General features: G+C 47.1%; 6 protein-coding genes across 6 annotated transcripts; 2 read left to right on the top strand and 4 right to left on the bottom strand.

Moving 5' to 3' along the window:
* Window positions 1–881: 881 nt before the first annotated feature.
* N7516_000404 (uncharacterized protein) lies at window positions 882–2,304 on the top strand (the record flags this gene model as incomplete). The annotated part of the gene is made up of 6 exons (XM_057213126.1): window positions 882–1,056; window positions 1,116–1,234; window positions 1,288–1,349; window positions 1,406–1,431; window positions 1,487–1,836; window positions 1,891–2,304. The coding sequence occupies 6 exons, from the start codon at window positions 882–884 to the stop codon at window positions 2,302–2,304; spliced, it is 1,146 nt and encodes a 381-aa protein (XP_057075009.1).
* A 550-nt stretch (window positions 2,305–2,854) lies between these two features.
* Window positions 2,855–4,020, bottom strand: N7516_000403 (uncharacterized protein; the record flags this gene model as incomplete). The annotated part of the gene is made up of 6 exons (XM_057213125.1): window positions 2,855–2,886; window positions 3,036–3,292; window positions 3,393–3,476; window positions 3,530–3,742; window positions 3,843–3,926; window positions 3,980–4,020. The coding sequence occupies 6 exons, from the start codon at window positions 4,018–4,020 to the stop codon at window positions 2,855–2,857; spliced, it is 711 nt and encodes a 236-aa protein (XP_057075008.1).
* A 2,101-nt stretch (window positions 4,021–6,121) lies between these two features.
* Window positions 6,122–7,223, top strand: N7516_000402 (putative protein kinase; the record flags this gene model as incomplete). Its single annotated transcript, XM_057213124.1, has 4 exons — window positions 6,122–6,281; window positions 6,436–6,750; window positions 6,802–6,984; window positions 7,105–7,223. 4 exons carry the CDS (start codon window positions 6,122–6,124, stop codon window positions 7,221–7,223), a joined length of 777 nt encoding a protein of 258 aa, XP_057075007.1.
* Window positions 7,224–9,216: 1,993 nt separating this feature from the next.
* Window positions 9,217–10,197, bottom strand: N7516_000401 (lytic polysaccharide monooxygenase auxiliary activity family 9 protein; the record flags this gene model as incomplete). Its single annotated transcript, XM_057213123.1, has 3 exons — window positions 9,217–9,508; window positions 9,585–9,627; window positions 9,684–10,197. The coding sequence occupies 3 exons, from the start codon at window positions 10,195–10,197 to the stop codon at window positions 9,217–9,219; spliced, it is 849 nt and encodes a 282-aa protein (XP_057075006.1).
* Window positions 10,198–12,563: 2,366 nt separating this feature from the next.
* Window positions 12,564–21,431, bottom strand: N7516_000400 (FMP27 family protein; the record flags this gene model as incomplete). Its single annotated transcript, XM_057213122.1, has 3 exons — window positions 12,564–12,615; window positions 12,677–12,777; window positions 12,843–21,431. The coding sequence occupies 3 exons, from the start codon at window positions 21,429–21,431 to the stop codon at window positions 12,564–12,566; spliced, it is 8,742 nt and encodes a 2,913-aa protein (XP_057075005.1).
* A 649-nt stretch (window positions 21,432–22,080) lies between these two features.
* On the bottom strand, window positions 22,081–22,878 carry N7516_000399 (uncharacterized protein; the record flags this gene model as incomplete). Its single annotated transcript, XM_057213121.1, has 4 exons — window positions 22,081–22,370; window positions 22,430–22,546; window positions 22,605–22,718; window positions 22,800–22,878. The coding sequence occupies 4 exons, from the start codon at window positions 22,876–22,878 to the stop codon at window positions 22,081–22,083; spliced, it is 600 nt and encodes a 199-aa protein (XP_057075004.1).
* Window positions 22,879–23,627: the final 749 nt, after the last annotated feature.

Here is a 23,627-nt window from a genome sequence, read left to right as displayed (position 1 = left end):
ACTAGTTAATTAGCTACCTATATATCGAATCCAAAATACATTGTAAAAGCAGATCTCCATAGTGCAAGTTGTTCTTGCCACCCTACTTCCGCCGACGCTAATGTACATATTTTTAGATCGATGTGCGTCGTTTTAAAGAAGATTGGGCCAGTATTTCTGGATGTTGATTTAATGTTGTCTATAGTACGTTGTGCAACATACGATAAGTAGTACATCCATTGTACTAACTATGTTATGGACCATTTATGAACAAGCATAAACTCCCGAGGTCAGCGGGCCCGGTCCTGTCGGGGATCGGCGTTTGGGTAGACCGATGTGACTCTCGATTCCATACTTTGTATTGGTGCAGACTATGTTTACCGCATACTGACATCCATCCCAGATATTCCTTTTTATATAATATGTTACATATGTTATATACCACATGTAGATATCAATGTAGTTATTAGTTAACTAAATCGAATAACCCCATGTTTTGTACAAAAGAGAATACAGGCAATATCAATATACAACGGATAACTATACATAATAATAAAAACATCCAAAGACATCGAATTGGCCAGTCAGATGGTTCGATCAAAAGACTAGTTTGGAGTGACATCATGGGGCTTTACGTCAGGTACCTCGCACCCCAGCCAAGTTAGTATGGCAACGGAAGTACCTGGCTCCGTTGTTTCCGGCCAAAATTTCCTGGACTTTCAATTTACATATTCGCCTCTTCTTCACTTCTATTTTCTTGGATTCTTTCTCTCTGGAAATCCATTCGGATTTATCATTATATTTACACCATGTCCTAATAATCCCTTATTCCTTTGTTAAACTACTGTGTGTCCCTCCGAACCTATCAACAACAGTGAATCCCCGCCACTATCGCCACCCCGATGGAAGAAGGAACCGTCCCAACACCCTCTGAGCCTCCTCCGCTCCCATACTCGTTGCACACAAGGAAGAAGTCGATCGCCTTCTTCTGGACTATCTTTGTGATTGATACCTTGGCTCAGCCATTGATTCTGTATTGGTGTCTTTGGTATCTCACCGATCTATCACCCAACTTGGGTATGTCTTGCGCGGTGGAACAGATACACCCCGTTCAGGTTGCTGATTAGGATGTGCAGTCTTCTCGATCGTCACCGCATCACTTGGAGGAGTTTCGGTCTTTGAATACTTTTACCGCCTTCACAATCTATTCCGCAAAAAATCGAGCGCTCGACCCCTGAACTCCCGCGTATCATGGGTAGGTTTTCGATCTAGCATTGATCTGAATCATTAACTCATACCTCTCGGTAGCTGGATTTTTTCCATATCAACTTCACCATCGTGTGGTTGATTTTGGCCGTCGAACTGGTCGTGTGAGTCTAGCATATACTACAGAAGCGGGATAAACAATAAGCTAACAAGTTCGCAGTGGATCGGTACCTGAACAACCATATGGTTAGACCAACCCACAATATTGTATGCAATTGGCTCATACTGACCGCTTAAACAGTACGCCTCATCGCCATGGTCCTACCGACCGTCATGTTCTACTTCGGCTTCGTCTACCTCTCCCTTGACATTTTCCGTATGATGGGCTTCAAGGCCCCATTCCGAATCTCCTCCACACCCAAAGGCTCCGTTATGCCAACTGCGTTGTACGCGCTTATTGAGGATGTGGTGGCAGTCGACGGTGGGGGTGGACAGATGTACCGATATGCTCTCCGAACTCGATACCTATCGAGTCCTTATTTCCGCCGTATGCTCTTCGAAATGAACTGTTTCTGGAGTGGAGGATCTATCGTCTGTGCCGCTGCCATTACTGCGGTAATTTTCACCGTTCAGGAGAACGTTGCATTCACGGTAAGCGAGAATCAATTCAATCTCAAATAGCAATAAGACTAACCTTACATATAGTTGGGCTGGACCCTTCCGTTTGTCTGGGCTACTATTTGGACCTTGATCACAATCCCCTGGGTTCAGAGTGACCTACGTCGTGAGAAGAAGGCGTGGGCAGATAACCGTGGACAAGGCGGCATCCCTTGGGTTGACGATATCAGCGCTCCCACTGCACGTACCCGCTTTGCGTCCGTTCAGGCTAATGTTTGGCCCTGGACTCGTGATAATCAGAGCCCGCCCTCAACGTCATCTGGCGGCGCTGAGAAAGTACCCGATGTCCCCCGCGGAGTCTCCAATGGAGCTCAAGATGTCTCTAATGATGCCTCCAGCAGTGCCCCTCATGAGGCTTCTCACGTTACCGATGCAACTTATGATGAAGAAACTCTTGGCAGTCCCAATGTCGAACCATCTACGGAGAAGGTATCCGTGTAATATGTATGACTGATGAATTTGTTTCTATTTGATTTTTTTTTTTTTTTTGGTTTCACGTGAAAATGCATTTTGGGAGGGGGCCTTTATAGATTTTTGACCTTCTTTTGTTTTTATTCTGCGCAATCTAGTGTCGTTGTATATAGATACCCTATGTTTATTATCTGGGGAGCATTGAGATTATGTTATTGTTTCATCTAGACTGCCCACCTAGGTCTCATGTTCCACCGACCCGTAGGGTCAGAATGAATAAAAGACCACAATTTAAAATGAGAAAGGGGCGTGCTTTAAGGGTATATTCGAAATGAGGGGTGCTTGGTTGGCGAGTTGCTTATGGTTGACGAGAACTGTAACCTGCAAGTCAAATCTTTATACGGATTCATCTTTGTTATTTAATTCAGTGGCGCATTATCTGCTACCTACAACTGTATGGTTACTACCAATATAGTCAGTGGCCCTCAGTGAGCCAAGTTCCTTTATTGTGAAAATTCCTAAAAAAAAAAGTAAAAAAAGGAAAACCTCGAACGATATCAATAAAAAAAAAAAAGAATTACTACTCGTCGAAGTTCATCTGAATTTCAAAGTCTAGTAATTAATCGTTAGTTATCTTCACTCGATCGATAGATATAAAGGTTGTCGTTGGATGTGAGACGGGCTTGGATGGGAGATGGACTTGGATGTTGGATGGGAGACGGGCTTGGATGGAAGATATAAGGAAGATTGACTAGACATACCGTTTGTATCTCCTGTAGGAGGCTTAGGGCCTTTAGGGGCGGGGGCAGCCTCAATCCCTACTTCCTCACCCGCTCTGCCAGCGGCGGGCGGTTCGGGGCCAGCGTCTTCATTGGCGTCTAGGAGGGCGACCCCATAATGGGCGGGACCCACATCGGCCCCGTGGAAACTACCTCCACGGGCATCACCGGCACCACCACCTACGGCCACCGCCACGGGAACTACCTCCGTGGGCATTGTATGAGGCCCCAAATTCCGCCTATTACCCATATTAGAATTGTCATTCTCAAACACTACCACTCCAATAGAGAGATAGACGTGATAGTATAAGTGGAGCAAAGCAGATGATGGGATCTTACCTCCATGCGGCGTTCGACTTGTAAGTCGACGTGCTCTCGGATGACTTCCGCTTCGATCCGGCGGCGCCGGGCTTCCATCTCCTCCTATTAACTCTTCATTAGCACTATGTTCAATGTTGGTATGGGATAAAGCTTACGGCAACTTGGCGCTCTCGGCGCCGTTTCTTAATCGCCACATTTCGGGCGTGACTCGGGCCAATTTCACCCGGGTACCTCCACGTGCATCACCTCCCCGAGCACTTCCACGGCCACCGCGGCTACCACCGCGGCCTCTACGGCCACCGCCACGGGTACCACGGGCACCACCTCTGTATTGGCTTGTGGCCGTGTATGATGGCCCCAAATTCAGCCTATTACCCATATTAGAATTGTCATTCTCAAACACTACCACTCCAATAGAGAGATAGACGTGATAATATAAGTGGAGCAAAGCAGATGGTAGGATCTTACCGCCATTCTTCGTTCGACCTGGAGGTCGACGTGGTCACGGAGAACCTCTGCTTCAATCCTCCTGCGCCGGGCTTCCATCTCTTCCTATTTACTCTTTATTAGCACCATGTTCAATGTTGGTATAGGATAAAGCTTACCGCATTTTGGCGCTCTCGGCGCCGTTTCTTGATCGCCACATTTCGGGCGTGGTTAGGCCCGATTTCTCCTGGTCTTAATGGGGGGGCGGTCCCCCCCAGCGCCGGCCGCAGCCAGACGCTCTGCCATTGTAGGCAGATTGTATAAGAAAAAAAAAAAAAAGAGGATCAGAAGCAGGACAAGATAATGTGGGGTGTTTGATTGCTTGGAGCTTGAGGGAAAAAGAGGAAGAGGAGTTTCGACAGGATTTGTTAGCCCCGCGCTGGGCTGTTCGGCTCGTCAAAGAGGCTTGACCTGTGGAAAGAAACCGTCGAGGACGGATTGCTTATGGCTAGCCCTCTGAGGGGCTTTGGCCATTTGATCCGTATTCTCGATTCGTTCGAAAGGTAGGAAAGTCTGTCAGTTCCAGCCGTTCTTGCTAGTAGCCAAGGGCTTCGCCCGTTTAATTGACCTAATGTTCCGGTTCGTCTCTTTGGCCGAGACCTTCGACCGGAGGGAGGAGGGTTTTAGATAGATCACGACTAGCACCGGTATCTATTGTTAGTTGACGGGTATATATAAACTGATGAGAAGCTAGGAGAAGAGATAAGAGGGGAAGCAATATAAGTGGTAACTGCTGATGATGAATAAGGATGAATAAGGATGAATGAGGAATGATGAAGAGGAAAAGAAGAAGAAGAGGGGGGGTAATGTAGCTGTATATTTATAAGGTGGTAACTACTGATGATGAATGATAACGATTGAGGAATGATGAAGAGGAAAAGAAGAAGAAGAGGGAGAGGGGATTAAATAGGGTCGGTGATACCGGTCCTAATAGAAACCACTTACTTCGATTGTAAGTAGATAAATCAGATAAAGAATGAGGAATGATGAAGAGGGAAAGAAGAAGAAGAGGGAGAGGGGATTAAATAGGGAGTAGAAAGTAAAGTAAGTAGAGTGAACTGAGTAGAAAGTGAACTGAGTGTTATAGCCTGCCCTAGACTAGTGAGTTATATAATAGGCTAAAAGACCATTATATTTGAGCATTACTCTTAGATAGACTAGATTCCGATATATATAGTATATGACATGACACTGACTAGAAAATGAACTAAGTAGAAAGTGTCATGTCATGCACTATATGTATCGGAGCCTGGTCTATCTCAGCGTAATGCTCAGATATAGTGGTCTTTTGGCCTAGTTTGTAACCCGCCAGTCCAGGGGCAGGTTGTAACAGAAAGTGAACTGAGTAGACAGTTAACTAAGTAGAGAGTTAATTGATTTCACGTATAGGTAGCTAGTTATATCTAGGTAAGTAACGTGCCTAGTCACAACCTAACCGTTACCCCTACTAGATTTCTACTTCTATAAACCACTACTTATATCGAAAGAATCTATCGATTCTTTATCTGATTTATCTACTTAAGATCAAAGTAAGTGGTTTCTATTATTCTATTAGGATCGGTATCACCGACTTAGTTCATTCTACTCAGTGTCATATCCTACACTACCTATAGTTATATATCGGAACCTGCTCTATCTGAGCGTAATGCTCAGATATAATGGTATTTTGGCCTAGTGTGTAACTCACTAGTCTAGGGCAGGTTGTAACACTCAATTCACTTTCTACTCAATTTACTTTTTACTCAGTTAACTCTTTACTTAACGTATTTCACCACCGAGTGGCTACACCACCCAATGTTACGAGCCATCCTATCCTATATATACAGCGAGTGCGGTTCCAGGTCTGGTCTTTTGCTCCTAGTGCAGCGGGTTAACCTTTAGAACGCACCCTAAAGGGGTAGCTCGTGACACCCAAAACGCGTCAATTAATTTAACCCCCTACTTCTTCAACCACCCACTATGCCACCAATAATTCTTTAATTTAGACTAGATCCTTAACGATATTTATAGCCTGGCATATTGACAGAGGTATAAAAATAAAAGAGAAGTTGAAATTAGTATATTGTATACAATTGAAATTGATTCGACTGTTTCGAGGGGGGCGATGAGACGCGGTCAGGCGGGATTCAATGAGAGAGTTGTGCCCCGGGTGGGCATTTTTATACATAGTACCTCAGTCAGCTAGTGAGATTTCATTTAACCCTGTTCGATGCCCAATGTCCGGGCCAATTTGGGAATACACCGATTCTAGGATCTTTATGATGAACCCGTTCGTTCGGCTCGGCCGGTTTATTCGACGGCTGCCGTCGCCTCCAAGAACGCCTAGCACCTCCAATTCCCCTGTCCTTGACTCTGCAACTAAAGTCGAGGAAAAACGAATGCCTGCGTATGATCGAGGCCTTTTTCTCCCGGTCAAACTTGGTGAAATTTTCTAAGCCAGATACCAAGTGATCAGTAAATTGGGGTACGGAGCAAACTCGACGGTTTGGTTTTGTCCTTCGGTAAAGCTTACCTTTAGTTATATCAACCTCTGGAGTTGGTGGCAGCTGACTTAGCAGACATTATCGGTATATAGCTCTGAAAATATTTATCGGCAGCCATAGTGAGAATCAGGAAGTGCGCGTGCTTGACCACCTTTCAAATATAAGGTCAAATCATCCTGGCAGCAGCCTGGTCCGCAAAATGATCGATAAATTCGAACTTACGGGTCCAAGAGGTGTCCACCAGTGCATTGTTTACGAACCTCTTTTGACCAGCCTGCTTCATTTCCAAGCAATATTGGACCCGAAAAGCCTTCCTGAGGACCTACTAAAGGGTGCATTGCAACAGCTCTTACTAGCGCTTGATTATCTACATTCAGGCACGCGTTATACACACTGGTTTGTGGATCGTAAGAAAGCCTACTGTCAATAAATGCTAATACGTTTTCTAGACATCTAAGCAAAGAATATTATTATTAGCGCAAAGGATGACTCAATTTTCCATGAATGGGATGCCAGTGAGGCTGTTGACCCGAGCCCTCGGAAGGTCCATGACGACTATACTATCTATTTGTCTCGACCGTTTCGTTGTAAGAAGGGATGGAATAGTTTTGGAATGCCTTGGAGAAGCTCGTATCGGGGAGGTATATAATGGATTAGTGTAGCCCGATATCTACCGCGCTCTAGAGGTAATTCTTGGAATGAGTTGGACAGCAAAAGTTGATATATGGAATGTTGGAGTGCTAGTATGTTACAAAACACAGATTTTACCGATGTATCTATTGATCTGTTGACTGATGTAGAGATTCAGATCTGGGATCTCTTCGAGGGTCACCATCTATTTGATGGTAGGGGGCCAGATGGTCGTTATTCTGATGCTTAACTCCTCGCCGAAATGATAGCAATGCTCGGCGCTCCACCTACTAGGTTCCTTTGCAAATCATCCCTCAGTCAAAAGTACTGGGACATCTCAGGTGGTTCTATTGCCCGATGTTCTAGCGTCCGAGTTTATTCCCAACTAACTCCACAACTAGGCCAATGGAAAGCCTCCGAAGTAATCCCACGTATCTCACTAGAGGACTCTGAAGAGTATCTGGAGGGAAAAACAAGCAAATGTTTATGCAGTTCGTTAGGAAGATGCTTCGACGGGACCTAGATGAGAGACAGAGCGCCCGTTAACTTTTAACGGACCCTTGGTTAAACGATCAATAGTAGTATCGTGTTTATCCCCTGGCCCCAATGAAACCTCCTCCGTCGTAGATACGGCAATAATGCCCCCTAGACAAGGACTTTTACCGAACTACATTCCCTGGGATCGAGCTGCTGGAGTAACATCGCTGGCATCGAATCATGGAAAGCGTTGGAAGCTGCTCCAACAGAACAGCTCCAGGGAGACTGGTTGCACATGAGATACAAGAAATCCGGGCTTTCGCTCGACGACCCTCATCCAAGAATCTCCTTATCACTGATGCCTACTGTTTGGCAGCTACGAGATTGTCGGGGCCAGAAATAGAGGAGGGAGGGAGAGGAGGGAGAGGAGGGAGAGAGTTGATCGCTATGGGAGAGAGAATCTGCTAAATATCTACCAGCGAGGGTGTTAAGCCTGAGGCACTAATTTGGGGCCTAAGGCCACCACAACAACACCTACCATTTACTAAGAAGAATCAGTAAAGAATTAATAATTTAAGAACAAAATAATATTTTTGTATATCAAGCGGTGCTCGTGAGTTATATTCTTACTCCTTAAGAATCAATAGGCGAAGAAGGCGGTTAGGGGTCGGATGTATGGTATTGGTGCCTGAAAGTTTCTCAGACACGTGATTAAAACTGGCAGAAAATAAAAATACCTGAATGAAACAATCTCGTTAAGACCCAATAAACAGAAAACAATTTCATCCTTTCGCAAGTTTGGCCGAGCGGTCTAAGGCGCCAGGTGAGTCATCAAGTCTCTTTCAATTCTTAAATTGAATTCCACTAACAATATCATAGACTCAAGAGAATTTCCTCTTTCACTGTTTCAGTGAAGCATTCTGGTCTCGAAAGAGGCGTGGGTTCAAATCCCACAGCTTGCATATCAATTTCTTTTTTTTCTTTTTCTTTTTAGTATTCCTTATCGGTGTGATTTGATTGGCTTTAAATCAGTGAAACATTCTAGTCTCTAAAAAGGCGTGGGTTCGAACCCCACAGGTTGCATTTATTCTCTCTCTTTTTTTTTACCTTATCTTATCAGTATTCCCTGGCACCTAATTTTCAATATAAATGTTATTGAGTATAGTATCGTCATAGCAAAAAAACACATCCTTCGAGTCAACGCAGGGACTATGATCTACTTACGTACTACTTTGAATCAAATACCACATAACTATAACCGAAAAGGAAGAAACATTTAACAGTAATAGTATTGATGCCGTCTACAATGCACTCTGGCGTAGTCCTCTCCTGCTAAGTTCAAAACTTTACATAGATTGATCCTCTATGACACGAGGCTCAGAGTCTCGCACACCAGCGGACAAGCACGGCCAGCAGCCTGACATGTCTCTTGTAATTGCAAGTGACATGGGGATTTTATCTCACCATGCCCTGAATTGTTCTAAATTGGAGTTTGTGAATCATGTAAAAGAGTAAATCGTATCTTCAAACTACCACACATTATGTAGAGACTATGTAGACTTGACAAACTCGTAATAAAGTGGCACGATTTTCTCTCTTTCCGGGAACTCTGCAACATTCTCATACAACAAAGTTCCGAGTGATAAAAGAAAAGGTCGGCCAAACAAGAAGCGATAACATCTGGATACGACTGATCGAAGCGGCGTGAATATCAAAATTCCCGAAACCCCAGCAAATCAACAACAGATCCGGAACATGCCTAGTCCTTATAGGTACTGGAAGCACGAGCGTGCGCAACGAGCGAAGTCGTCAGTGTCCTCAGCTTTTTTACTGGAGGTAGTAGCCGCCGATGTATCCTTGTCAATAGCCACCTTAGAAGAAGCTGAGTTGGAGCCCGACTCCCCAGTCCAGACTTCCGGACCAGGCATAGGGTACTCCTTGTAGCCACCCCAGATGCTGAAGTTGAACGAAGGGTCATCTTTCTTATAACCACCGGGGAATTTGATAGTAGGTCCGGGGGTTCCATTTCCACCATCGACAACCTTGACTTGAGCACAGCTAAAGATTCTGTCAGTATTGCCGCGGGAAAAAGAATGAAGAAAAACAAGGAGAGGTGTGAGAGAACTTCACTTACCCGTAATAGAATTCGGCTTGACCACCAGCGGCACCGTGCAGACCTGTCGTGGGAATTAGTATCCTTTGATTATACCAATGCTAGTTATAATAGACATACCAATGTGCTCCGGCCGAATCAGATATTCTCCATCGGGCAGATTCGCAGGAATGGTAAACTCAATACGATCCTTGTCCCAGGTACACCAGGCTTCTGTGGTAAAGTCCTTGCTCTTGTCGCAAACACTCTCCTGGTAGATCTTGAACCACTCGCCATCGCCCTCGTATTTGTTGGCGGTGGTAGGGGCCTTGGACATGTACACGGAGGCAGGACCAGGGTGCCGCATTGTAGCACCAACGCCAAGCTTCATGGCAAGCTTGGATCCGGCCTTCACCTCAGCGGTATCGGTTTGGCCAGCAAAGGTGAAGGCTCCCTTGTTACAGCGGAAGTCGGGCATATCGGGGGTCATGTTGTCGAGGGGGTTGACCCATTTGGTTGGGTTGTACTTCTCGGGACGGGTATTGGACCGGACATACTGGGTATCTTCCTTGTCGTCAATAACGAGGGCGTCGAAGAAGTAATGGGCCGAGACAATGGGCGCAATGGCTGCGAGAGCCGCAAGAGAGAACTTCATTTTGAAAATAACGAAAGAATTTGAACGAATTGAGGAACCAGCCCAACAAAAGCAAATATACTGAGATAGGAATGAACGGAAGAAGCTGCTCAAGAGGAGTGTGTTGGAGCTGTCAGTGAGGGAGTTATGTTGTCTTTATATGGTTTCTGCTCTCCAAGTATTTTACATCACACAGGCATTCTGGCCCTGGCTATTTCATGATGCCGAGGTGTCCTATATTATTTTGAAACAAAACGATGCAGCTAGGCCACTTGATCTCATGGCATGTACTCTTTTGTCAGACATGACAAAGACTTTATTATGGAACAGGCCAGGGGTATCTGAAACACGGCTTGAAGTTGTTTTGGTGAAAGCCATCTGCAAAACCCTAGCATCTGGCATGGCCTTTTCTACAAAAACCTGCCTTCGTGAAGGCTTACCGGATGGTCTTGCTAGGACATAGACCTTGCAGCAATACCTATTTAAAGTCTGAATGGGACCTGGTATGAATGTAAGCCACCAGACTTACCTCGTTACTCGAAAGCCCGAGGTCCCAATCAGAGGCTTGGCATATCCGTCTATCTAAACAGTAAATGTTGTATAACTTTCCAAGGGCTATTTAGCCTATTCCCTATTCATACTTATTTAGCGAGGCAGGAAGCGATATTATTGGTGAATGGAATAAGAATCTAGCCTAATAAGGACCCTTGATTCTCCTATTGAAACAAGGGAAGTGGGGAGATCAGCCTAGGGCTATTTATTCAAAACGCTTAGCGCCATACTATGCTTGGTCAATCCGCTGCAATTAAATATGCCCCCACTCGGTATCTGGACCCTGAATGTTGTACCGACATCCCCTTTTGGCAACTCTACTTCGATTGAAAAAAAGTAAGATGAACAAATCCCGCGTCTTGGCCGTCCCTCGAGTGGGAAGAGGAAACGAGGTACGGAGTATTTTGGTCACCTTTGCCCCTAGTCGTTTCTAGACTACGCCAAAACCCCTAAACCCCTAAATGAGTCGGGTCTTGGGTTTTAGCCTTCCTGTTATATCCATGTTAATTATACATGGCCTTAAGACACCACAACTCCGATAGAGAGGTAGAGGTAAGTATATCAGTAGGGTATAGTAGAGTATCGGATCTTACAGCCAACAGTCTCTGGGCTTGGATATCGAGGTTATTCTGCTTCTATATAGTTATATATTATAGTATAGTTTCTAGCGTTGAGGATGCATTGGAACGGCAGATCGGCAATAACGATCCCCCTAGCGTAAATCCAAACCCTTCGTTAAATACACCAACAGCTTCAGGTTCGGTTTCAGGTTCACTCCTTCCTCCCGTTATTTGTCAGAACGTCCAAACCCCTTTCCCTTTCAGGTTCAGAGATTCTACAGTTCGGTTTTACTCCGTCTCCTTCTATCTCTCTCTCGAACCAAGTTCAAGCAATGGGGATATGGCCTCGGAGAGTCGCATGTAGATCTGTCATTCCTTGAAGATCGAAAAGATGTTGATTTTGTCATATCCTACTGGATTCCCTTCTTCTAAGTTGAACGGTAGTCGATGCAAATAGTTGGCGATATTATCCGAAGCTACCTGGCGAGGATACAGACAGATTGGCCCTAACAACGCTAGAAACCGCGTATGGAAACTTCCACGGGGCCGTCTCTCAATCAGGCCCGCTGGTGGGGATTTACTAATGTAAAGACTCTATAGATGTATATGAAGGCAGTAAAAAGCATAGACTACATAGAGGATCTTTCTAAGTATAAGCTGTGGTAGAGATGTTGAAAAGCATCACTATTCAGGCCAAAAGAACCCTGAGCGCTATACACCTCATTATATTCCTTCTATAACCCCGATAGGGCCTTTTGAAAAAGAGAAAAAAGAATCGTAGATGATTGGTCAATGGACCTGCTTGGTTCGTTTGGACTAGAAAACACTTAAATATCTATCTCCCTTGGTTTATATCGTAGGCAAGGAAAGCCACCGGTGTGTACCTGTATGAAGAGCAATGGCCACCTGTCCGGGCAAGAAACAAGGTGTCAGGGTCAAAAGGATGATACTAAAAAGATTATAAGAAAAGAAGAAAAAAATCGAAACGTTTACCCTCTCGCCTCTATGCCACTGTCCTCGGACAGCTGGGGTAATCAAAACACGAAATTTCTCCCCGCCATAGACACACCGAAAAAAAAGATGAAAACACAGAACGCCTATGTACGGCCCAATGCAGGTAGAGGGTATCTAGGAGACACGAGGGGCCTGGTGGGAATAAGGTGGTGGTGGTGGTGTACAAAGGATAAGAATTTTTAAAACGGTGTAGAGGTATTAGGCAAAATAGCAACGAAGAGAAAAAGAACAAGGGATATAGTGCAGGGAAAGATGAAGCGATCATTTCCGGAATGTCAACTTCCGGCCGATGCTGCGAATTGTTTTGATGTGACTATACGGGTCAGTCAGTTTCTTTGCCTTGGCAATAAATGAGTCGGAGACGGGATCCATACCTGTCATCCTGGTCATTCTTGCCGGATCGAACCGTAGTCACGGGGTTACCAGAAGTCATCGGCCTTTGGGGTGGAGGGGCATTGACAAATCGACGCGATGCCTAAACATTCTGTGTTAACATTCTGGGATATTCACGGTGACACGAGGAAACGAAAGAACACGAACCTCCCAGCGAGAATCTACATCCACCTCACTAGCGGACCGTGCGTCAGGGATGGTGGGATCTGAATAATTTACGCCGTGGACGTCTGAGCTCAACGAGGTGGTCCTAACCAACGGCGAGGCATTCGACTGCATAGATTTGCGTGAGCGTGACTCCGAGTAATCGCTATTAGAGTCATAGCTGGCCAGGCTCTGGGCTTGGCTACTGCTTGGGTTGATCAAGTTGGATGCATTTGGCAGAAGTTGAGACGAGCTTGCAAGCTCACGGAAACGCTTTTGTTGCTGCTTGGAGGGTCGGTGATGGGAGAACTTGTTGCCAAGAATGGCGGGGGCGTGCGAGATAAGGGCTTTGATCACGTCTTTCTTCAGACGCAGGGCAAGATCCAGGTTTGACCATGTCTTGTTGCTGTATTCAAGAACTGGAAGGCGGAAGACGAAATCATGGAGATCCTCCAGGTTGTGCTCTCCTTTGCCCTTGTAGCTCATACAGAGAACCACGTCATTCACCTTCACACGTGCGAGGGTCATGAAGTTGGAGGCGCGGGAGATCATTTGGGACAGGTCGTCGGTTGGCTCTTTGGATTTGCCGTTCTTGTTCGACCCTTTACCCATTCCGAACTTCTTGCGGTTGTCTTCGCCGGCACTGTGGCTGGACAGGGATCTTTCAGTGGGCTGTTTGGTCAACACGCGCAGACTATCAGCGGACTTCTTTTTGCTAAGACCACCAGTCGTGGCAGGACGGCCCGTTTTGCGCGCGGTCTCCGATACACCTAGTCGAGAACTATCCTGGTGGATAGGTGTCATCACAAGACCCTTCAGATGGCCTGGGCGATTACGCGACTTAGCCTCATCTGAAAGCGATAGTGTAGGCTGAAGTCGCAGTTCGATGGAGCCCGGTCCCTTAGAGACGGCGAGATTGTCCATAGACGAGCTATCACCATCGATACTCGTTGAGCGTCTCAGTGGCGCGCCGTTCAAGTCTTCGTCATCGTCTTCCCCATCCGAACCCTCAAGCGGCTTCATGTTCTTGATCATGAAAGGCGAGAAGCCACCAGCCTCAAAGGCGCTGGAGCCCACGTTGGGGAAGATATATTCGAAGACTTTCTGGCCTAGCTCGCGTTCGAGCTGAATCTTGAGCGGGAACATTGAAACTTCGAAATTGTCGAGCACGGGGATACCGGCAACGGCCTCCAGCATGTGCCATTTGACGCGCAACATGAAGTCATCAAGGGTGCGCGCGCCGTCGAGGTAAGGTGCGATAATTTGAGGGTAGATAGCGTCTGGAAGCAAGTTCAACCCGAATAGTCGCTCGATCGATACCAGGTTGTGGTTCGAGCCATCAGTATTGTCGGTTCGTTCGTATGAAGCATTACGCAGCTGGAACTCAATCAGGGGCTCAGAAGCCTCCTTCATCAGGTGCCATACGACTTCACTCGCGGATATGCTCCAACGTAGTAAGCCGTGGACACCAGCTGCCCTGGACGAACTTGGTTCCATTCGCCGTTGGGAAGTTGTGATTGCTTTCATCATGAAGAAAAGCTCATCCTCGCATTGAGACAAGTCGCGTTCGAGAGCCAACCGATCCTCCCAGCCCTGTTTGTCCAGGAACTTGGCGTTAATCTGGAAGTAATCTTTGATTTCCTCCAACTGGCGAATGCGTGCTTGAAGCTTGAACACCATTTCCGGGGCGCCACGAAGGTCACTGAAGTCGGAAGTGAGCATGATCCTCTCCAGGCGCTCATTCCGGACCTTTTCGAGGGGTTCGCTGTAGAGCATGAGATCCAGAACAATGATGTACATAGAATAGTACTCCGCAGAATCACAAATCGCGCGGAAATGAGGGAAGTCCACACTGATCGAGTCTATGCGGTCTTCTTGGTCCTCAGGATCAGGTCCTTGCTGACCCTTTACCACCTCTTCGTTGTACTTGAGGCGAAGATTGTTGAACTTGTCGTAACGCAGAGTGGCTGAAGTCTTTTGCACAATACGAGAGAATCCAAATGGATTCAGCTCAAAATCGAACATGGCTTCCAAGGTCAACCACGGTGGCCACGCTGATCCGGGCGCATTTCCGTACTTATTGCCAGCATAGAATTGCAAGTTCGCCATCAATTTCTTCTGTGTTGCGACGAAGAACTGGGCGCCGTCCATTTCGAGGGAGAAACGGCGCTGTATCAAGCCGCTGACATCGTCAGCGACACGCGCTTTGTCCATAATTGAGACGACCTTGAGCTCCATGCCTTTGGCGGCAACAAGCAAGACCGACTTCTGGTTCTTTTCACTGAGAAGCTGGATTTGAGGCGCAATGAGACGCAAGTGATAACTATTCTGGGGTGTGAATTCCGGCACGATATTCTCACTCGAATTGTCCGAATCAGAAGACGATTGGGGGTTTGAATCAGATTGGGTATTTGAATCAGATTGGGTGTTCGAATCAGATTGAGTATTCGAGTCCGCAGGCTCGTTATCGTCGACATTCACGTAACGGTTAACATCATTCAGCAACTGTTCGATGCGTTCATGAACCTCCTTCTGCTCCTCATCGTGGTGCGAGGTTCGGGTTTGCGTCTTAGACATTTTAGGCTGCTTGCGTTTGTTCTTTTCCTGCTCCTCCACGATATCAAGGATGAATTTGACAGCGCGGCGAGACATGTAGTAAATAAATCCACGTCGCTGGCTCACTTGGTGACTGTATCGCAAGACAATGTTGCGCAGGGAGTTGTTCCATTTGAGCTGTAAATTGTGGATCATAAAACGATTGTTGAAATCACTCGCGAACTCATCGTTGGCTGACGAGTAAATCCCATCCAGACCTGAAGAACGGCCATCGGTTGTGGAGTCAGCATCCCGACCTGTTCGTCCTGTTCGGAAAGAAGCAGTGCTGGGCGCCACGTTTTTACCAAGTGTGTCGCCATATGGCGTCCGCTCGTCACGCGTGACGCTCCTCTCAAGACGGTTCAGAGTTGTGGTCAAGAACTTGCGTCGTCTCGCCAGAGACTCGGACTGGCGAAGGAATAACTCATGCTCAGCTCTCAGGTTTTCATTATTTTCTGCGTCCCTCATGAGCTTGAGTTCCATTTCCCCAATTGTGCGTTCATAATTGCGAATTTGTGCCTCGACTATTGCAAGGCGGTCTTTTACCAACTCAATCTGAACACGGCGAGGATCGTTCGTTTCAGACATGACACACTCGTGAGTCGGTTCGTTCCCAAACGTGCTGTAGCCCGTTTCATCGGGTCCAATATCGCAATGATCTGTGTTGCGGAAGTAGGTGAAGCGCGGGGTAAAAGCCAAAGGTAAGATCTGGGTACGAGGATTCGACTCCTGTGGAAGGATCCAGTCCGGCTCCACGAAATCATCCATGTCGACCCAGTCTAGGTTGTGATCAGGGATTGTGAACCGAGACAAGTCAACTGATGGGACAGGCTGCTGGAAGGAAGAGAGGATATCGTCTTTGTTGCGTTCGACATCTTCCGCAGTTGTGCCTGCGATGCTGGCAGACACGGCGCGGAAGTCTGCAGATTGCATATCAATTTGGGCTTGATTGATACGCATCGCGCTTGTCCTGGTCTGTTTTGAACGACCCACGGCATGTGTTTTGATCTGCTCGCGACGTTGGTGAATATCAAGTTTCAAGCAATCAAGGCGGACCTTCAGGCCTGTGGCCGTAACAACTCTTTCTGCGTAGTCTTCGCGATCCTTGTGTTTGTATATGTGGGCCACAAACAGAGGTGCGAGAAGAATCTTGTATTTGACAGTTGCCAGATGACGATTAAATTTCTTGCTCGTTTTTGTCACTCCTGGCCAGAGCGGTCCTTGGCGAACAGGAAGCGACATCACGCCCGAGAAAAGAGACCACCAGTTGAAGAAGTGGGTGAAGAATCGCGGTGTGAGATGGATAGTATTGTAGCTCGAAGACGGTTGAACATTGTCGACAGCCCAGTCTCTGTTTTGCGGTGCAATAATCGATACAGAAAGGTGGATGTGGTCACTCCGGAAGCCACGATAAGCATCGTAATTAACACGCTCGGATGGTTTGACGAATTTGGGGTTCTTGAGAATGACCTCATAATGGGGCTTGAAGGAGAAGGACCTCGCATCATTGTCAGTATCCCGCTCGAAGACGAGGCCTGCTGCCCATTTGACATCGCCAGAGAGCTTCATGACAACCTTCTTGAAGTGGGCGGCGTTCTTCTGCTCGCTGGATGCAGAACTGTTGTCTAGCTCCTCTGTAGTTGCCTCGTTTGCCCAACGTGCTTCAGCGCTGTAGTCGGGGATAGCAAGAACGTATTCGCCACTCGTGACAGTCATGAATTCCATAGGATTATCACTGGTGTTAACATCCAATTGGACATCTCTGCGCCAGCACATGACAAAGCCGCTTCCAAAACCGGTCACCACATATGGATCACGAGAACCCTTGAGTCGCAGATGTACATCACCATCTTCCTTCCACAGAACCTTGATCCGGGAATGAAAGCTGAGTCGGATCTTATCCCAGAAACCCACCCGCTCCGAGGGATCAATCTCAGGCTTGGTGAACCCCTCAATGATCTTCATCATATCTTGAATGACAGGTTGGTATGAGACACCCCATGAAATGCTAGTCGGCAAACTTGTGTTTATCTGGACCACGGGGTCTGAGTAGGTCTTGACTGGTGTAACAGAACGCCACACCGGAATCATAAACGCATCACGGGGAGAGCCGTCAGACCCTTCGGATGCAGGAACCAGTTCCACTTCGACCTGTCTTGCAGATTCATGGTCACGCCATTCTTCTGCAATGACAAAGTTTGTTCGCAAAGACCAGCTGGGAAGTCTTGGTGACTGTCCTGGGCGCAGAGCTGGAATGTGCAACAGATCTAGAGGATAATCTCGCAAGGTGACGCGTGCTTCACCCATTTCCAAATTGAAGCTCATTGGGATGAGCAGGCCGTATTGCATATCCATAGGCATCCCCTTTCCAATTCGGTTCAAGTAACTGGGGAACTCATCGATAGCAAATGAGGGCTTATCAATAACAAGATTGACATCGCTGATCAAAGCTGACATCAGACCTGGTCTGTTCGGAATAGCAAGAATGGTTTCGGTCTCCTTCACATCCGGAGGAGGTTCATCTGCACCACAGAAGAGATTTCGGACTTCTTTGATGGAAGTGCCCTGGAACATGAGAGCTGCATCGATCTTATCTTTCCATACTTGAGCATTGTACTGTTGAAGTCGGCCCCAAGCGGAATCCACAGAGATGTTTTGCTCTGATGAGAGACAGGTCGCGCCCTCGGTATCATAGCGGTATTTGCGGCTTCTCCCACGTTCCTGGGTGCTAGATTTCGGCCGTTCGTCAGCACTCCTACTTCGCCTTGTATCTTGGCTAGTTCGCTCGCTACGCAATGTCCGATGGCTCGATTTGGCTCGTAATCGGGATGTGGCGCGGCGCTGGTCAGATTCCCTGACTTTATGAGATTTCAAATGGAAGGCGTCTTCCCGGGCCAGCCGCTGAATCTGTTCAATTAGGCCAACTCGATAGATGCAACCCAGTTTCCACTCAAAGCCATCGTCCTCCATTTCGAAGAGCAACGCTTTGCTGCGAAGAGATATCTTGGGCACCTTCTTAGGGCCCTCTGGTTCTCTCTTGGAGCCAAATTCTTTGCAGCCATTCTTGAAGCGATGATGCAGTTGTTTGAAAGCCTTTGAAGTGTTGATAAGGTTATCAAAAATGCGATGCATCACCATATGATGAGGTATGCCAATTCGGATGAAGTCTGTCCATATATCGATCGATTTTTCTTCAACCAAGGTGTTGCCATGTTTCATCTTCATTTTTCGGAAGTCCAGCCTGACATTGTTCATGCTGCCGATTCTTGCCCAAATACCCTTGAGCTTGGGTGCCTCCGCATGGAAGCGAACAAGACTGGCTTTAACATGAGGGGTGGAAAGACGTTGAGAAGCACCGGCAAGTCCGTAGATCTGAATCATTATTTGAGGATCGTTCGGCAAGTTCGCCTTCAGCTGCACAGCCGTTGCCTTCATGTCGTAGGTGACCAGCTCCTTCTTTGGAGACCATTTGTATGGTGGAGGCGGCAGTAACGATATGCTTGCAGGCGCTCTGGATTTGCCTTCAGCAGACTGCGAGTGTTTTTCCGGCAAAGGCGTGAGCACGTCTTGGATCACAGAGATCGCAACACCGAGGCAATAGAATCGGTACAGTGAGTATTGAAGGTATATGCCCTTGAACACGGAGGTGACATGCAGGACGGGTCCGAGGCGATCACTGTGAGTGCTTAGGGCAATCTCGAATCGAGGCAAAGAGAAGAATGGCTCAGGTTCCAGATAATCCTCTGATTCAATGACAAAGCCGTCAAAACCACGCGCGTGGAAAGCCAGTCGCCGACCATCTGAAGCGCCGCGTTGGGTGTGGGTGACCTTGGGAGGCGAGGTTGGAGGGAATCGAAAGGGTGATTCATCGCCGATAGTGGAATGGCTGGGAGTACGTCGCCTGGCAATGCTTCCGACATTTTTCTCCGTTTTCTGAGCTTTGTATTCCGCTGTCCACGATTGCAGTTGCAGAGAGACACCACGAGATATATCAGAGACGGTGCTGTCCACACCAGCGATTTCCACGCTGGACCCTGTGGCTTCAAACTGAAACTGGAGTAACCATGGGGGCACTCGTCTCAACACGCTTGCCTTTTGGTCATTTGTCGGTATTGGTACCCGCTTCTGCGATTGCATCTGAGTGATGAATTGCTGCAAAACTTCACGAATTCCACGGTTTACCTCCCCATCGATCATGTGGACTGAACACTCGTGAAGGCTTCCTGAGGCGATTACACAGACCTCGGGGGTGGCATTCAGATGGGCTTTCAGCTCCAAATTCTCGTTTGTGAGCAAATTGTGTTTGTTGCCTGTCGGAGTCTGGTAATAGAATTTGTGGGAGGCGACCCGGTAAATGGACGATAGGGAATAGTGGGCACCGCCTTCAGATGAATGAGAGGATTCGATATCGAGTGAAATGGAAGAGATGGAGGAGATAAGGAGGTTGTAATCGTCGGGAGTACCGGACTCTTTTTCGATTGGGAGAACAAACCGGATCACAGGTTCGTGAACAGAAAGCTTGATGCTTGCCTTGGGGAGTAATCGAGAAATCAATCGATGATTATCTCGCTTCTTGGCTCGAGGAGAAGAGGCTCGGCTTTGTGCCAGTTTCAGCAGCCTCGAAACATGTTGCGGTTGGAGATCAACGGAAGGTGATGTGACGACCAAATTTGCGAACAGGACATTTGTGTTCCGCTCTTCGGCGTTCTCATCGTCAGAGGTGCTCACAGTCTTCGAGGGCAGTGTGGTTTTGATGGTTGTCGTAGCCATGGGGATGTATAGAATGTTATCACTTTCGCCCGATTCGTCATCTAAGCTGACTGAAAGCGAGATAGCAGCAAGAAGAGCCTGGTGGGCAACATCATTCCGCTGGAAATACATGCGATGTTCCGGGCTCTTTGGGTCCATCCTATGAAGATCAATTCCAAGCTCATGCGATACCACGTTCAGGTATACGGGTTTTTGCCCTGCAGACAGAGACTGGATACCCTTTGAAACACGGAAGAAGCTCAGAGCAATCTGTATCTCCTGTATACCACGAAGTAATGAGCTCGCAAACTCCTTTGAGTCCGCCACAGTCTGTACAATGGCATCGTCTCTGCTTCCGGGCTTGTCGAGTTCGTCCACAAAATCGGCAAATGATATCTCGTCATCGGTCTCGGTATTCGCTGGCCCTTGTGCGGATTTCTTGATCGGCTTAATGCGTTGCAATATCGTGCGGACATCGTCGTAGGGAATATGCATACGTCCAATCTTCAGGGCCACCGAAGCGTCTCTGAGTCCGTCCAGATCTTTGTGCAGAAGTCCATGAAGGTTCACGCCCACATTATCCAATATCTCGGTTGGCTCCCGGCCGTCGACGTTGAGTAAAACATTTTGAGCATTCATAATCCACTCAGCTGGGCGTTGGTCTTGTGACATATCCTTCTTGCGACGAAATAGCTTGCCCCGTTCCACCATCTTCCTCCGCGTGTCGACTGAAAGGGAAAGCGATCCAACCTGGATCTGACCGGCGTTGACGAAGTGGACGGTTGTGTCGATAGCAGTCAGGTCCACGAGAGCCAGCCAATTGATCTGCCGGTGTAGTCGCTTGACACGTTCCTTGATTCGTGTTAACGTCCTCCATGTTTTGCTTCTCCCGCCAGGTTCGGGCGCGGCACGGTCTTCGGATGGTTTAGGTGTCTCCAATATGCCGCGGGGCGTTTCGCGTTTTTCTTGCCCCAGAGTCGCCGAGTCCACGGTAACCTTCAGCTCTGTCAACCGAATGCTGATCCATGTTGGCTGGGCAAATGACGAGGGGTGTAACGATAATCCAAGGCCACGGATTTCGATGTGTATTCCTTCCTTCGGGGTGTATGCGATTCGGCGCAGCGAAAAGTAGCCGATCCGTTGAATGGAAATTCCCGTCGCGATCCGGACGATAGCGAAGATGAAAAAAGACGAGAGGTAGAGAAGGAGGAATCCCACGAGAATCGAGGTCGGGTTAAAGAGGGTCATCGCGGTTTGCGATCAGCAGGGGGCTGATCTCAGACAGGCAGTGTCGACTCGCACATCGAGGTTGTGCCGGGGTTCGATTGTACTGTTTAAATTAGACCCCCGAGTCTCTACTGTCCGTCTGGTTGGAATCAGGGATTCCAGACTCCAGAACAGCAGCGACTTTATCCATCAAAGTCTCAGTAGGATGAGCACTGCAGGCTGATTCAAACAAAATGAGTGTAGGCGAATCATGCCGGGGGAGAATTAAAGGGTAAGGGAGGATGAAAGAGGTGGGCTACCGGACAGGTCGGAGGAACTGGCCAAAAAAAAGCGGAACGCTAGTTATTTTCCAAAACCGGCTTCTTTCTTTTTTACATCGCTTTGACTTTTTTATTATTTTGATATATTAGACTGTAAAGCTTCTTTATATTTCCAAATCTATTCTGCTAATGTTCCTATATAGGTGTTTATACAACATATGTATGTTCTGGTTGATCGACACGCGACCCAAGACATTCCCAAGGTTCAGGGGAGATCATTTTGTCAGCCCTGGGGGTCTCCAGGCCCGGGCTCTTTATATTCAATTATTCTTTGAATCTATGTCTCTCTCCTCCTCATATTGTACAATAATTTACATTTTCTTTAGTGTCACATATCCCGCTTTTCAAGATTACTTCGAGCTTGAAGAGACCGGTCGAGACTTCTCCAGTTCCTCGATCTTATCATCAAGCAGAGCAATCTCAGCTTCAATGCTAAGCAGCTTTTCACTCAACATCTCCCTGTATTCTTGGTCAGAGAGTGAACGGAGTGGAATCCATTTAGATTCAGCCATTCGCTGCATCAGAGGTTTTGATGTCTTGTGTGCATTTTCCATTTGCCACGCGTCCACCCGGTTGAAGATGCTCTGGCCACAGTAGCCGAGTAATGAGAAAATGATAGCCCCCGGAACCAGCCGGCCTCCTATATGATTTGGTTAGAAGTGATGCCACAGGATTTTATTTCGATGCGGGATACGGTACCCATCAACTTCGTTACACCTCCGCCGGCAATGCCACCGCATAAAGCACTCGCGTACGTGCGCTCCTTCAGCGAGGCTTTATCTTGATAGTGATGTTTAATGATGTTACTCCGCAACCCTGCCCCAATATTAAGGTTAGACATCAGCAATATAAAACATAAGGTGTCTCCACATACACCAAAACGCTGAGCCGCATCCAAACCAGTGGATGCCACATGACAATGAATGAATCATGGGATTGGGGGATCTGATGACTCCGGCGGCTCCTCCGTAGATCAGGCCAGCCGTTCCTAGTTGAAAAATTAGCACTTCATCTTCAGGGACTCATTGTGTCTGTATCCCAAACAATCTTAGGAAGGGCAGATGCTAACCGCTGAGGGCTCCGACTTTGGCTGCCGACAGGAGGGCGCTGGACTGAAAGTCCTGCACATCTTTGACTTGGTCACCCATATTTTCTTCTAACTCAGAGATGCATGAGTTCAAGGGTCATGGAGGGGTAATTACAGTAATCGAATACACTCATCGAAGCAGCAATCCGAATCAGAAAGGTTCTGGTCACGTGTCAGATCAATGTTTCTGGATTATGTAATGTTATCATCTAGCCCTGGAGATGGACGAATTAGGGCATGAGCAATAATGTTTAAATGGGATAAAAGAGGACTGATGGATTATATTCTTGTTATGTAGAGACTGACTATTTATTAAATATGAAAGGAAATGGTGGATGAAGAGAGTGAAGATCCATAACTAGATATATATAACTAACTAGTTATCCCCACATTGCACATATCCAGGTGATCGCCTGCAAGACTTGTCAGCCCCACGGTCTTTATTTCCCCTCAAACTGTGGCTATTTATGTGCTTCAACTGGCTCAAAAGCCAAACCTCCACTTTAACACGAGGCGCAATCTCCAAGAACCCCCTATTACTACGCCAAAAGGCTTGCCCAGGTGAATGTTGAAGTCAAAGCTCGGATCTCCGAGCTAGTTTTGCAATGTTATTGCGTCTTGTTATACATAGATTTGGAAATCAGGCTGGCAAATAATAGGAATGACGTTTACTTCTAGTCATACAATTTTCAGGGTTACTATATGTCTCGGTGCCTGCTTAGTAGTTTAAGTATTAGAGTAGCTTTTGATCAGCGCTTTATCAGTTATCGGCTATAATTCACTATACTTAATCTAATATGACTAGATGAG

Source organism: Penicillium verrucosum (assembly GCF_028828655.1).
Source record: "Penicillium verrucosum strain IBT 35672 chromosome Unknown utg000001l_segment0_segment0, whole genome shotgun sequence".
Lineage (NCBI taxonomy): Eukaryota > Fungi > Ascomycota > Eurotiomycetes > Eurotiales > Aspergillaceae > Penicillium > Penicillium verrucosum.
Note: the sequence above shows the minus strand (reverse complement) of the source record. Positions and strands in the feature narration are given on the sequence as shown.